We start from the raw sequence: 15,479 nt of genomic DNA on the forward strand, positions 1-15,479 counted from the left end.
CTCTCTCTCTCTCTCTCTCTCTCTCTCTCTCTCTCTCTCTCTCTCTCTCTCTCTCTCTCTCTCTCTCTCTCTCTCTCTCTCTCTCTCTCTCTCTCTCTCTCTCTCTCTCTCTCTCTCTCTCTCTCTCTCTCTCTCTCTCTCTCTCTCTCTCTCTCTCTCTTTCTTTAACCCAGTGGTTTTACAAATTATAGGCTTGGCATTTTGGGAAGGCCAGTTCACTCTGTTGGGTCTTCGCAGCTCTGTGCATTTGTCCTGCTGTCACTCCATGCGTGAAAACTCACAAACACAACCAAGTGGAAAAGAAAAAGAAAAACAACACAACATCTCAGACAGTAACAATCAAGCCGGAACACAGCTGGAAAAATGCAACACGTCTTGCTGTCACATGCTCTTTTTTTGCATGGAAACACACAAACAGTCAATAAGGCGCTATACGTTTTCATCCGTTCTGGTGCAATGGCAGAGTCGCAGTGTCCTTTCCAGGAGACTGATCATTTTTAGATGCAAAGCACCTTCTCTACCTGGCTTCTGACTCACACGCTGACATTTGGGCTCATATTTAGCTGCGTTATCTGGGTAGATTTAGCAGTGTTGTGTTGAGAGTGAGGCCATCTAAAAATATATGATGCTCTAAGAGGCTGAAGATTTTTCTTTTTCTTTTTTTTGTATTAACATTGTAATCTTCATTGGTAAGAAAATTGGTAAAACATATCTGCACCCCCACCACAATTCCCTCTCAGCCTCTCCCTTGTATTCTATCACTTGATATGACTCGTGTGGCTTCATTCGAGGCAGGATGTCGCAGAGACCCCGTCGAAAGAGTTGCGAGTAAGACATGCTCTGTCACCTTTAACCTGCTCAAACAAGTCAATCTAAACCTTCTTTTTACCCCCGTTTTTCCTCCCCCAGTTGTACTTGGCCAATTACCCCACTCTTCCGATCCGGGGAGGGCTTCAGACTACCACACGCCTCCTCCGATACATGTGGAGTTGCCAGCCGCTTCTTTTCACCTGACAGTGAGGAGTTTCACCAGGGGGATGTAGCACGTGGGAGGATCACGCCAGTTCCCCCTCCCCCCATGATCAGGTGTCCCGACCGACCAGAGGAGGCGCTAGTGCAGCGACCAGGACACATACCCACATCCGGCATCCCACCCGCAGACACGGCCAGTTGTGTCTGGATGGACGCCCGACCAAGCCAGAGGTAACACGGGGATTGGAACCGGCGACCCCTGTGTTGGTAGGGAACAAAATAGACCACCATGCCACGCGGACGCCCAGGTAAAACGTTCACCTGCACCCCCACCACAATTCTCTCTAAGCCTTTCCCTTGTATTCTATCACTTGAGGTTTCTTATGTGGCTCCGTTCAAGGTAGGATTTCACAGAAACCCCGTCGAAAGACATGTCAGTAAGACATGCTCTATCACCTTTAACCTGCTCAGACAAGTCAGTCCAAACCTGTTTAACTGTCTCTGCTGTGTCGGCTTATTTTTCTGGGTTGTTGTTTAGTTACACGTGATTCAGATGAGCTGCCATTAGCTCTGTTGAACCTGCACAAAAGCATCTTAATTAGAATATGAAATATACGAAATATGTAATATGCAGTGATGAGCTGATGATATGTGGTACTTTATCTGAACTATTTTTGTTTTGTTTTCAATCTAAATGGGTTGTTTTGTATGAGTTGACTGAGCTAGATATCACGGACACTGACGGCCGTAAATTGAACGTTCATTTTCTATTATCCATGCATGACTCGTATAAGTGGGTAGGACTAGAAAAGTTCTCAACCTCGTCTTCCCCCATTTGAAGATGATGAGTATTATTTGAGCCGCTTATTTGTCGCTTATATGTTGCCGATGATTTGGTTTGTTTGTTTATTTGTTTTTATTGCTTATATGTTTTCTTCAACATGTTCAATAAGAAGAAAGCCACTTTATTTAGTCCTTGTGCAGGTTACAATGAAATCTACTCCCTGCATTTAACCCATCCCAGGAGCAGTGGGCAGCTGCAGCGCCCGGGGACCAGCTCCAGTTCTTCTTTCCACTGCCTTGCTCAGGGGCACAGACAGGCTTATTAACCCTAACATGCATGCCTTTTTGAAGGTGGGGGGGAAACCGGAGCACCCGGAGGAAACCCATGCAGACAAGGGGAGACCATGCAAACTCCACACAGGCAGATTGACCTGGGATTGCCTGGGGTTCGAACCCAGGACCTTTTTGCTGTGAGGCAACAGTGCTAACCACCGGGTCACCATGCCGTCAATAAAAAATGAATTAATTAATTTGATTGATTGATGGATTGATTGATTGGCATTAGTTCCTCAGATGAAAATGTGTAATCAGAACTAGGCCCACTTTCCATTACAAACGTGACACAATGATCCCATATCGGTCTGTTCACAACAAAGTCACACAACAGTTGTGCTTCACATCCGTGACGCTGTGTCCTCGTTCCAAGTGTCTTCAGCTGACCAGGTTTTGGTAGCATTCATGGCCGTGTAGCAGGAGGATCTGCCCAAAACAGGGGTCCAAGGTGGAAACACGTACATCCTGTCCGTGACCATGACATGGACGTCCTCTTGGAGTTGGTCCCTGGGGGCTGAAGGGAAGGGCTGCCCACTGCTCCTGCTGCCCCTGGGGGAAGGACAGCAGGATGAGAAAAATATACAGAAGGAACATTTCTTCAGCCACCACTCCCTGTGTGTGTGTGTGTGTGTGTGTGTGTGTGTGTGTGTGTGTGTAGCTGTAAGGTGAATAAAGTTTCTCTTCACTTAATTTCTTCTTTTTTTTTTTGCGCCAATCTGAAACAGAGCAAGACGTGAGCAACCAATAGTGTTTTTATTTATTTATTTATTGGGGGGGGTTCCCCCCTTTGGACCAATTACCCCACTCTTCCGAGCCGCCCCGGTTGCTGCTCCACCCCCTCTGCTGCAGGCTACCACATGCCTCCTCCGATACAAGTGGAGTCGCCAGCCGCTGCTTTTCACCTGACAGTGAGGAGTTTCACCAGGGGGACGTAGCGCGTGGGAGAATCATGCTATTCCCCGCCCAGTTCCCCCTCCCCCCTGAACAGGCGCCCCGACCGACCAGAGGAGGTGCTAGTGCAGCGACCAGGACACATACTCACATCCGGCTTCCCACCCGCAGACTCGGCCGGAGGTATCGCGGGGATTCGAACCGGCGATCCGCGTGTTGGTAGGCAACGGAATAGACCGCTATGCCACCCGGACGTGTTTTGAGTCAGTAGGCAGCTCCGGCCTCCCAGGCCCTGTCTGCAGTGCTCCGCTTCATAGTCCATCTGGCTTTTCTGCCTGCCACGTCTCCCCTTGATATGAAAGTCACAGCTCATTCCTCGTGCAGGAAACCTACATATTATTGCAGCAGGGTCAGTAGCCTGCAAGGATACAGACCAAATGGAGAAGCACTGCAGTTTGTGCTGAGTGCACAAATTACACATTTGATTTTGTTTTAATAGGAGCTGTGACCTCGGGGGGTAAAAGCACATTTTTGTGTTAACTGCATTTTTTCTTTCCCAGTAAGCACAAGTCAGTGTCGGCTTTGACGACCTCACTGCTTAACAGTGTCTGTGGATGAGAAGCCAGGTGTCGCTTGTCTGTTGTTGTACTGGTACCAGCAAGACATAAAAAAAATGGACAACAGCAATCTTTATGTCCTGTTTGATATGCAACAACGTTGTCTAAATGAGCAGGGCAGCCAGGAAGCCAAGTTTACAATTATTACCACAATGTCCTACAAACATTCATCCAGAGACTTGTACTGGTCCCTAAAAACAAGATGTGTCTTTCTTCAATCATCTATTTTTGGCATTCATGCCACAGTATTTGCCAAATGTTTTACATATTGTAGCGAATTAGGGGGGCAGCTCGGGAACCGCCACAGCCGGGACGCGAACCCGTGTCTCCCGCTCCGCAAGCGACAACGTTAACCAGTCGACTAAAGGGTCCGACTCATTCGTCGAGGACCAACGTGTCTACTTATCCATGCACGTTACAGTATATAAATATTTGTTTGTACTTGTGGCCTGTTACTGTAACACTAAATTGTCAAAATGTGTGCTCCATTTACATTTTTCGAATGGTTTACAGGACCTTGAAACTTTCGGAAGTAAATACAGTCCTTTCATTTAGATGCCATCCTCACTTTTCTTTTTTTAGTGAAAAGAAAACAGCCTTTTTGAGTCAACCCCCCCCCCGCTCCCATTCCCCAAATTCTTGATTCTCATACATTTCACCGTAATACATTGCTGCATTTTTAGTAATGACTATTGGACACTTTAAGAGCCCGGGTAAGTGTGCTGCTTGGAGACTGGGCTGTACTGTGGTTACCTTTACAGGGCGTTATGAAGGTTACTTAAAGGGGATGACCTTTTTTTTTTTTTTTACCTTTTTTATGTAGACGAGCGCAGGATATTTTATGCATGTCAGCCTCTGACCCGGTGTGGCTGTGAATACACTACACTGAAATATATAATTTAGCGGAAAGATCGCCAATTACCCCGCTCTGCCGGTCCGGGGAGGTGCTGCAGACTACCACATGCCTCCTCCCATACACGTGGAGTCGCCAGCCGCTACTTTTCACCTGACAGCGATGAGTTTCACCAGGGGGACATAGCGCGTGGGAGGATCGCGCTATCCCCCCCCCCCAGTTCCCCCTCCCCCCTGAACAGGCGCCCAGACCGACCAGAGGAGGCGCTAGTGCAGCTCCTCCTCTCCTCTGTTTTAGAGGAAAGATCGCCATGTAATGGATATTTCAGGCCTAAAGCATCTGATGGTAGTCATCTATCAGATTATTTTGCTTCTAAAGTAGATCTGCTGCTTGACTTCATTGGATACATGTTGGACCTTTTTTTGGGGGGGTAGGTAGGTCACGAGCCCCCCCCCTCGACTACACCCATACCCTCATGGAAAAAATACATTTTGAAGACAAACAACTTTACCTTCTTCATTTTTCCACATCGTCGTCTTCATCACGCCCCCCCCCCCGCCTCACAAGCTGTTTGGTTCGCATCCGGTGAGCATCCTCACCCCCTCAAAGGGAAGGATAAGGCTGCACTATAAACGCAACCACCCCGCACAGACGCGAACATCCCTACTTTATTTTGCAACAACTCGTGTTTCGGTTAAGGTTGAAGGGGGAAGTGGGAGGGTCCACGGTGCGGCAGCCGCGTTAAGGAGGGCAGGTCAGCGTCGGGGAGGCGACGCCGCCATACAGCGCTCGTGATGCGTACCGGAGGGACGCGTTGATTGACAGCCGGAGCCACGGCGCGCACCGCTCGTCATTGGAGTTGGAGGCACGATAATCTCCCCGCAGCACAGTTCTTGTCGAGGCATCTGTGGGAAAATACCTTCTGCCCCATGCAGATCGGACCGTGAAGTGGGGCAAGTAAAGGCAGCCTTTACCTACCCTCACCCTCAGCACCGGAGTCTCGCAGCCCGATCGGCTTACCTTTTCAAACAAACCCGGACGTGTCTAGTCGAGGAGTAACCGCGGCGAGTTTTGGAGTGGTTTTGGTAGAGGGGGTGGGGGGTGGGGGGTGCACTGAATGTCAGCTTCGCACCTTGCAGTTTGAGGAGAATTTCTCCCCAATCCATTTTTCCTCCTCCTCCTCCTTCTTCTTCTCGTGGACTACACCGGGTAGCCTACGCAGGGTGTCATTTTCTCCGGACCATTTTTTTTGGGGGGGTTACTATCACACAACTAGATTGTGTCTGTGAGTTTCCGAACCGGGGTGCAACCTCTAAAGGACCGCGTCCGTCATCGAGGTACCGTCCAAAATAAGAAGAGGACGCTCGGGATGAATTAAAGTTCTCCCAAGTGCGTACATGTGAGCTCGCGGTGTACGTGGTTGTGGTGTTGCCGGCGGTCCGGTCCGTGTACGCCCATAGCTCGTGTACAATTCCAGAAGTAGTTTTGCCTCTCCCCTCATCCCGTGGGCCCTTAGTGCACCTTTCTATGGAGTAGCCCTAAAAAAGATAAATTGCGCCGGAAGACTAACAAAACAACAACAACAGCGCGTTCCTTCTCCGCCGCCTGGGACAACAGGCGGATCTGGTCGAGATTCTCCGGAGGATGGTAAATGACCGATGGGGAATCATGAACAGCTCTTCAGAACTAGAGGATGGATCTCGGCATAAAAACCAGGTATGTTCAGCCTGCATGTAAGCCTACAGCGCCGGGTGGTGTGTGTGTGCAGTGTCGGGGGAGTGATGGCATGCACATTCAAGGTTGGCGCAGTGTTACCATGCAGCGCAAAGAGCGGGGGGGGGGGGTAAAGCTGAGTTTGACCACAAGCTTCCATGCATGCATGCATGCCAGTATACTGTGGCACTGGTGGCAGCGCAGATGGGCTCAGCGACTCCCCCGGCTGTGACACTTCTTGTTGCTGTCACAACGTTTAAACCCATCCGTACATCACGGGGTCCCGCGGGTGTTGTGTTTTAACGCGGCGCATATCTTTACATGCCGATGTGCTTGTCACCGATATGGGACGAACATTTAACCGGGGGGGAGGAGGAGGGGGGCGAGATATAGATTAGTAGCAATGTGGTGTTACACCTTGCCCGCACGCCCCCCCTTTCTCTTTTTTATTTTATTTATTTATTTATTTATTTTTTGCTCTTCACACATTTGCTCCCGTTGTCAGCGTGGAGCGCGAGCGTTTAGTACCCGGCGAGGGGAAGAGCGCGAGCTAAGCCGTCGGTGATCGCTCCCGACACTGAAAGCGGTGCGCACGAGTTGAGACGCGGGGCGGACGCGCGGCGCGTTGTTGCAGCAGTAGTGGTATGCGAAATCACTTCGGGGGAATAGTCGGCGTCTGTGATTGGTTGGCAAGGTCAGTGCTGCGAGGGGGGAGGAGGAGGGGGGAGTTATGGAGGGGCTTCTGTACATAGAGGATGATCTCTTGGGGTGGACGCCGGGAGCAGCAGCAGCAGCAGCAGCTACTAAATCCGATGTTGGATGAGTGAATTTAGGGGTTCGCCCCTGTGGAAATCATGATGTGGCGCAAGAACGAGTCGCTCCCCTCTGCTCCCTCGATGGAAACCGGTTTCCGTGTTACGGGTCACCGAAGTGGCGGTCCTGGTGTAGAAGCAGCTGCAACGCTGAACATTTTTGTTGAATTTTTAGAAGTTTTTTTTTTGGGGGGGGGGATAACTGCATGATTCAGTGTTGGAGAAATAGGAGTAATAAACTGTATCTGGATCAGCAGAGCTGTAGGATCCCTGCAGTGCTGAGCAGCTATGAGCTGACACCTGTCTCCAGAGGATGACGTGTTCATCCCGAGCAGCCAAACCAGTCGCTGCTTGATATGAGCAGAGGCCTTGGGTAACACTATAGAAAAGACAGAACTGGCGCTTATTAAATAACATCTGCACAGAAACAGTTCACCTCACTATTAATAATGTTGATGATTTAAATGGCACATTGGCTCGTGTTATTTTACTTCAAAATTATTTTCCCATTCGTATCGGTTGTAGTGCCCCTGTCTATATAGGTCATAATGTTGGTCTGAAACAGTTTATTATTAAAAGGTTATTTCATCTGGGTTTACTTCAGACATAATGAATGGATAGAGGTCGTTTTGAAGGGAGACTGACACCATCTGGTCATTTACACACCTTTTGTGTTGTCAGTGTGTCAGTTTGAAATGCATGGCCCCTTGTTTTCAGTCTGGTCAGGTGGAAGGTTTTCCAGTCAGGGCACACAAACACAAGATTGTGTTGATATCTGATGACAGTTGAAGATCTGTATTTACCTCTTGCATGCAACACACTTTTGAGGTATTCAAAAAGTGCGTGGATGTGAAACAGGGAACTTGTTTAGATGAGCTGAAAAGGAGACCATATGAGAAGTAAATACCTGGTATTAAGTGCACCTAAGCTCATTTCATGTGCACTGTAAAAAATAATGTGCTGCTTTAACTTACAAAAAAAAGTAAGGCAATCTCAACTAGAGTGTGCACGCACACTCTAGTTGAGATTGCTCAGAAAAGGGCTTGTAATAGGTTGCCTTACTTTAATTAAGTTAATCCAGCACATTATTTTTTACAGTGTGGATATTTGCATATAAGATGATGTGGTGGGATGTTGTTCTCCACATCGCCCTCCTTCCATGTTAGTGTCATTTCCCTGTGTGTGTGTGTGTGTGTGTGTCTGAGGCCTTGAATATTAACATTGGGAGTTTTCTTGTAGCATGCTTTTCACTGTCTCTGGAAAACACGTTTTCCATTACCTAATTACTGAGGAAACATGATGAATGACTGGGGATAGGCTATGTTGCCACCTAATGATGCCCTTTTATTGCAATAATAGCAGTTAATGCAAGGACCAGTTGGACTGAGACGGACTCACATTATACTCATATCCTCCCCTCAATGAAGTAATTAAAATTCATGACCTGAAAACATAACCTACTGCAAAAATGCAATAGACTTTGTTTTTTTGTTTTTTACGGTACCCAAAACTCTGGATAACAGTTAGATAACAGTTTGTCCTCTTCCTCAAAGCTGTCAGCAGAGATTTTGTGTGGCTGTCAACATTTTAGCTGACTAACCATTGTTCAGATACTTAATCAAGTTAGCTTTTTATACTTTGCTTTAAAACTTCACTTGTATATATTCAGGGGACACGACGACACTATCGGATATTGCTTTTCAGAAAACACAAATATGTGCAGAATGCCACCCTGATTTCTTATCGAGCAGATGAGCTGCAATGTCTCACCTCACACTGAGGCAGCTTGGATGGTGTGGTATATATCTATATATCTATATATATATCTATATATCTATATATATAGATATATACTATATATATATATCTATATATATATATATATACACTCACTGGCCACTTTATTAGGTACACCTTGCTAGTACTGGGTTGGACCCCCTTTTGCCTTCAGAACTGCCTTAATCCTTCGTGGCATAGATTCAACAAGGTACTGGAAACATTCCTCAGAGAGTTTGGTCCATATTGACATGATAGCATCACGCAGTTGCTGCAGATTTGTCGGCTGCACATCCATGATGTGAATCTCCCGGTCCACCACATCCCAAAGGTGCTCTATTGGATTGAGATCTGGTAACTGTGGAGGCCATTTGAGTACAGTGAACTCATTGTCATGTTCAAGAAACCAGTCTGAGATGATTCGAGCTTTATGACATGGCGCGTTATCCTGCTGGAAGTAGCCATCAGAAGATGGGAACACTGTGGTCATAAAGGGATGGACATGGTCAGCAACAATACTCAGGTAGGCTGTGGCGTTGACACGATACTCAATTGGTACTAAAGGGCCCAAAGTGTGCCAAGAAAATATCCCCCACACCATTACACCACCACCACCAGCCTGAACCGTTGATACAAGGCAGGATGGATCCATGCTTTCATGTTGTTGACGCCAAATTCTGACCCTACCATCCGAATGTCGCAGCAGAAATCGAGACTCATCAGACCAGGCAACGTTTTTCCAATCTTCTATTGTCCAATTTTGGTGAGCCTGTGCGAATTGTAGCCTCAGTTTCCTGTTCTTAGCTGACAGGAGTGGCACCCGGTGTGGTCTTCTGCTGCTGTAGCCCATCTGCCTCAAGGTTCGACGTGTTGTGCGTTCAGAGACGCTCTTCTGCATACCTCGGTTGTAATGAGTGGTTATTTGAGTTACTGTTGCCTTTCTATCAGCTCGAACCAGTCTGGTCATTCTCCTCTGACCTCTGGCATCAACAAGGCATTTTCGCCCACAGAACTGCCACTCACTGGATATTTTCTCTTTTTCGGACCATTCTCTGTAAACCCTAGAGATGGTTGTGTGTGAAAATCCCAGTAGATCAGCAGTTTCTGAAATACTCAGACCAGCCCGTCTGGCACCAACAACCATGCCATGTTCAAAGTCACTTAAATCACCTTTCGTCTTGACCATGTCTACATGCCTAAATGCATTGAGTTGCTGCCATGTGATTGGCTGATTAGAAATTTGCGTTAACGAGCAGTTGGACAGGTGTGCCTAATAAAGTGGCCGGTGAGTGTGTGTATATATATATATATATATATATATATATATATATATATATATATATATATATATATATATATACACATACATACACACACACACACACACACACACACACACACACACACACACACACACATACACACCCAAACACACAGAAATATATTCAAACACAAGCAAGATCTCACACACACACACACACATGCTTGCAAAACTATACTTGTGGGGCCCCCTCATTGACTACATTCATTTCCTATCCCTTAACCCTAACCTTAACCATGCAAACTACATACCTAACCCTAACCCTTACCCTAACCTTAACCTAACCCTAATTCTAACCTTAACCCTAAAACCAAGTCCTAACCCTAAAATACACCCTTTTACTTGTGGGGCCCCATAGTATGGCCCCATTGGGATAGTTAAACATAGTACACACACACACTTTTTTTTGTTTTTTTTGCTTGTCTCTTTCACATAAGCCTGCTCACACACGAACCACAAACACGTTGTCGCTCAAAAGTCACATTGACCCAGTGGGAATGCCCTCCCTGTGGGTTGCAGGGAATCGATAACGCTCCGAGAACTGCAAAGTTTGTAAAGAACTGAGAGAAACTCCTGTGTGTGCATGACCGGAATACTGTGTAAGACAGCTGTGACCTGTGCCCCCCCCCCCCCACACACACACACACAAACAATCATTCCTTACAGGATTTTGAAATCTGCACCAACTCAAGTATACCCCCTTGCCTCTGTAAATGGAGGCTTTGTCGCCCCCAATCAGGCACTGGAGGGCCTAACCATTCTTGAGGTAGCCATCGATTCTCGCACCCCTGTTCCTTCCTCATCACTGTTTTGTTCTCGCGCCGTATCTCCCGCTCTGCTGCCTCGCCTGTCCATCAAAGAAAGCATGGAGCATGCTTATATTTAGTGGTTGGTCGCCACACAGACTTCATCATGTGCTACGCTTTATCAGACAACACCAACTTGCAAGGTTGTTCCACACTTATTATTCCATCATTACAACTTGTGGACAAGTGGAGGCCATAGCTCGCTGTCTGTGTGTGTGTGTGTGTGTGTGGCTCGAGCTGCCTGGTCTTCTGGGTAACCTTGTCCGACTAATGAACCTGCTGAGCTCGCTGGAGGTGCGGGGAGTCCATGCCGACTGGAGCAGAGCAGAGCAGAGAGTGCATCCTGGATCACTGGGCCTGTGATTTCCCAGTGGGTGGTTCCGGCTCGACAGCGGTGCAACTCTAACAGCCTTAGCTCCTCCAGCCCTCCCTCCTTCTCTCTGGGTGGGAGACGCGCTCACCGGCAAAACTTTCCATGTACGGAAACCATGCTGCATATGTGTTATATCACGTCCCCGACCCGAAGCTGACACGTGTTGATTCCCACAAAATTCACCCCTTTTTTTGTAAGCAAAATGGGACTCTTAGCTCCTTTTCTTTTTTGTAAAGGAGCAAAGAGTCTTTGTATCACAATGTGTGTGTGTGTGTGTGTGTGTGTGTGTGTGTGTGTGTGTTTGTGGCCTCTATTTTCATGAAACTGGCTGCTAGCACTAGCACTAGCACACGTGAGTGCATCCAATACGTTCTTGGTAATTGGGTGAGGAGAGACGCAAGAGCAGCCCCGGCGTAGCGTTGCGCTGTTGATAAAGAGGTTGGATTTGGATAAATACGTGATAAGCAGGTGGCATACCTGTGGAGGCATGGAGGTGTTTAGGAGAGATGGCAGTGGATTTTTTAAAATAGGCTGTTTAACACAATCTTGGAAAGTGAGAGGATGCCTGAGGAGTGGAGAAGACGCATACTGGTACCGATTTTCAAGAATAAGGGGGGGGGGTTTGCGAAGGTGTAGCAACTACAGAGGTATAAAGTTGATCAGCCACAGCATGAAGATATGGGAAAGAGTAGTGGAAGCTAGGTTGAGAGGAGAGGTGATGATTAGCGAGCAGCAGTATGGTTTCCTGTCATGAAAGAGCACCGCAGATGTGATGTTTGCTTTGAGAATGTTGATGGAGCAGTATAGAGAAGGCCAGAGGGAGGTACACTGTGTCTTTGTGGATTTAGAGAAAGCATATGACAGGGCCTCGAGAGAGGAGGTGTGGTATTGTATGAGGAAGTCAGGAGTTGCAGAGAAGTATGTAGGAGTGGTGCAGGATATGTATGAGGGAAGTGTGACAGTGGTGAGGTGTACGGTTGGAATGACAGATGAGTTCAAGGTGGTGGGATTACATCTGAGTCCTTTCTTGTTTGCAGTGGTGATGGACAGGTTGACGGACGAGATCAGGCAGGAGTCTCCGTGTACTGTGGTATTTGCGGATGACATTGTGATCTGTAGCGAGAGCAGGGAGCAGGTTGAGGAGAGCCTGAAGAGGTGGAGGTATGCCCTGGAGAGATGAGGAATGAAAGTCAGTAGGGACAGACGGAATGCGTATGCGTGAACGAGAAGGAGGACAGTGGAATGATGAGGATGCAAGGAGTGGAGGTGATGAAGGTGGATGAGTTTAAATACTAGGGGTCAACTGTTCAAAGTAAAGGGGAATGCAGAAGAGAGGTGAAGAAGAGAGTACAGGCAGGGTGGAGTGGGTGGAGAAGAGTATCAGGAGTGATTTATGACAGAAGGGTACCAGCGAGAGTTAAAGGGAAGGTTTACAAGATGGCTGTGAGACCAGCTATGTTGTATGGTTTGGAGACAGTGGCACTGATGAAAAGACAGGAGGCGGAGCTGGAGGTGGCAGAGTTGAAGATGCTAAGATTTTTGTTGGGAGTGACGAAGAAGGACAGGATTAGGAATGAGTATATTAGAGGGACAACTAGTGGCGACAGGCATGGGCGCAAGTCCATGAATACTGGGGTGGCATACAGTGCTTTAACTGTGCCCCTGTCCATAGTGTTAGTGGTTGTGTCAGGAAGCGCATCCGACGTAACATTTTGCCAAATCAGTGTGCTGATTGACAAGACCATACCAGATCGGTCGAGGCTCCATATTGGATCAGTCAAGACCCGGGTTAACAATGGCTGCCATCGATGCTGTGCCCGCACAGGGTACCAATTGAAACTATAAAATCCGCTGTGGTGACCCCTGAGAAACAGGGAACAAGCCGAAAGAAGAAGAAGATATTAGAGGGACAACACTGGGTAGACAAAGAAAGGGAGACGAGATTGAGATGGCTTGGACATGTGTGGAGGAGAGATGCTGGGTATATTGGGAGAAGGATGCTGAATATGGAGCTGCCAGGCAAGAGGAAAAGAGGAAGGCCAAAGAGGAGGTTTATGGATGTGGTGAGGGAGGACATGCAGGTGGCTGGTGGCGTGACAGAGGAAGGTGCAGAGGACAGGAAGAGCTGGAAATGGATGATCCATACTATTCCCATAGTATGCAGTAATATGTAGTAATATTAGCTATTATAAGCAGGTGGCGTTGGGGTGAGCTTCTACTCGGTCAATCAAATCAGCTCCTCTCATAACCTTTAAATGTGCTGTGGTGCAACTTGCTGTCATTTTCTTGATGGATGAAGAGGAAAGCCCATAGAATGGCTCCGCATTCCCCCTCAGGTAACTTGGATGTATGCAATCCAGCGGTGGTAAATTCCCTCCCTGCTCCCTCCATTTTACATTAATATACTCCGTTCCTGTAGATTGTGACATAACAAAATATACACGTAATTTGAAGCAGCTTGCAAGAAGGTTATATAGTTAACAGCCTGGCTGACATAACTTACAAGTTGACTTCAGTGTTGTGCTGTTGGTCACAAGCCAGCAGAGATTGACAATGGACACAATAGTTCAGTCTATAGATCCTGGCACAGGAGTGGATTTTCCCTCTGCCCTAATCCCAAATGACTCAATTCGTAGAATTGATAGTGAAATTAACTCCCATGCTGTGACGATTTCCTCAAGCTTCCCAACCACATGTCAGGCACTAGTTTGTCATGGTGGATACATCCTACTGGTCCCGACAGATGTTCACTTCTCCAGGTTAGGTTGAAATTCCCATGCGTCAAGATGAGTGCAAACTTTCTTTGATTCATTTCAGATTCAACAGCCACATATTGATATGTTTTTCTGATTAACTTCTTAATCGTAGAAGTTTAATTAGTTAATAAGTTTCTTGTTGCTATTGGTTTAATGATTCATTTCAGTACGGTGAAATGCACAGGCTTATACATCCCTTACATCCGTTCTCGTTCCGTTTCTGATACCAAAACCCATTTGATAGGTTTTCCTGTGTGTGCACGCCTAGGCCTTTGCACGGGAATGGGTCCTCGCACCTGCATCTGGGTTTAGACGCGGTCTGAGCTGCTGTGGGCAGAAGCAAAATTCCACGCTAAAATGGCGACGTATTCTCATGAACGGTTTGTGTGATATCGTACGAAAAGTTATGCACAGTTTTTTGTGGCTAATCCTACGAGTGTCCCACGACGCGAGCGATTCAGAGCGCCTGCGCAATCCTCTGGGGGGGGGGTAGGATTAGGGTTGGGTCATGTGATCACAGCCTGGCCCACAGCTACGTCCTTACGACCAGGGAATGAGAACAGCCTGAAAATGGACGCCGAGATGTTACGACGCCAGCGGATGTGTATTAACATACCCATAGCTGCACCACCACACCCGTCTTGGCGTAGGGTTCCTTTTGAGCCAAAAGATTACCACAAAGGCAAACACTGGGAAAAGTCACCTTGCGCCCCAGGAAAGTGCCAACCAGCCAGTGTTTGTGTCTCCGCTGGCCTTCATGAAAATATATCCTCTGAAAGATATTAAAATCACGAACCACCATCATAATGGGACCTTTTTTTAAATTTTTTAAAAAAAACTGTGAGGAACAGGTTTTTTTTTTTGGTGCCAGGGGTTAGGTTTCAGGTGTTACACAACTGGAGTTATGGTTAGGTTCAGGTTTTATGTTAAAGCTACTACGCGTTAGAATTAGGCTTATAGTTAAGCTTAGATTTTTTTGGGGGTTCAGCTTTAGGTTTGGGATAGGTTGATGACTAGGTTTACAATTTGTTTGAATTGTCTCTTTAATTTTAGTTCAGGTTAAATGTTAGGGTCATGGTTTGGGTTAGGGCTAGTGTTAAAGGCAGTGATGGCTGGTGGTGATATTGGGTGGGTGGGCTAACAAATGCATTATACCCATCAATAGTCCACGATATAGCAACAGCAGCACCACATCCGAGATGCCAAGTTACAGTAACGACACTATATACCTTGTTATAGCAAGTGCTGCACAACAACACTATATAGAAGTACCCACAGGAATGGCTTGATGCCAAAACACTCTCTGTCTCTGTCTCTCTCTCTCACGTTTCCTAATTTTGTCAGATAAATGTTTCAAATCCACAATTCCTTGATGGGTCCATGACGTGTCTCCTCCACAAAGCTAGCATGGGAAACAGAAAAGTGAATTCTTAGCTACACCTGCCATTAGCCAGTCCTTTTGTTGAAAGCAAG

The 15,479-nt window shown here is 47.1% G+C and overlaps 1 protein-coding gene across 3 annotated transcripts in view; it reads left to right on the forward strand.

Annotated features, from left to right (window-relative positions):
• Positions 1–5,707: 5,707 nt before the first annotated feature.
• Positions 5,708–15,479, forward strand: part of fibcd1b (fibrinogen C domain containing 1b) — a 202,346-nt gene continuing 192,574 nt past the window's right edge. For all 3 annotated transcript variants that reach the window (XM_056290759.1, XM_056290760.1, XM_056290761.1), the window contains exon 1: positions 5,708–6,165. In XM_056290759.1, the coding sequence (XP_056146734.1) occupies positions 6,094–6,165 (72 nt within the window). In that variant the 5' untranslated portion in view covers positions 5,708–6,093. The remainder of the gene's footprint in view (positions 6,166–15,479) is intronic.

The sequence above is a fragment of the Lampris incognitus genome, chromosome 12 (genome assembly GCF_029633865.1).
Source record: "Lampris incognitus isolate fLamInc1 chromosome 12, fLamInc1.hap2, whole genome shotgun sequence".
Taxonomy (NCBI): Eukaryota; Metazoa; Chordata; class Actinopteri; order Lampriformes; family Lampridae; genus Lampris; species Lampris incognitus.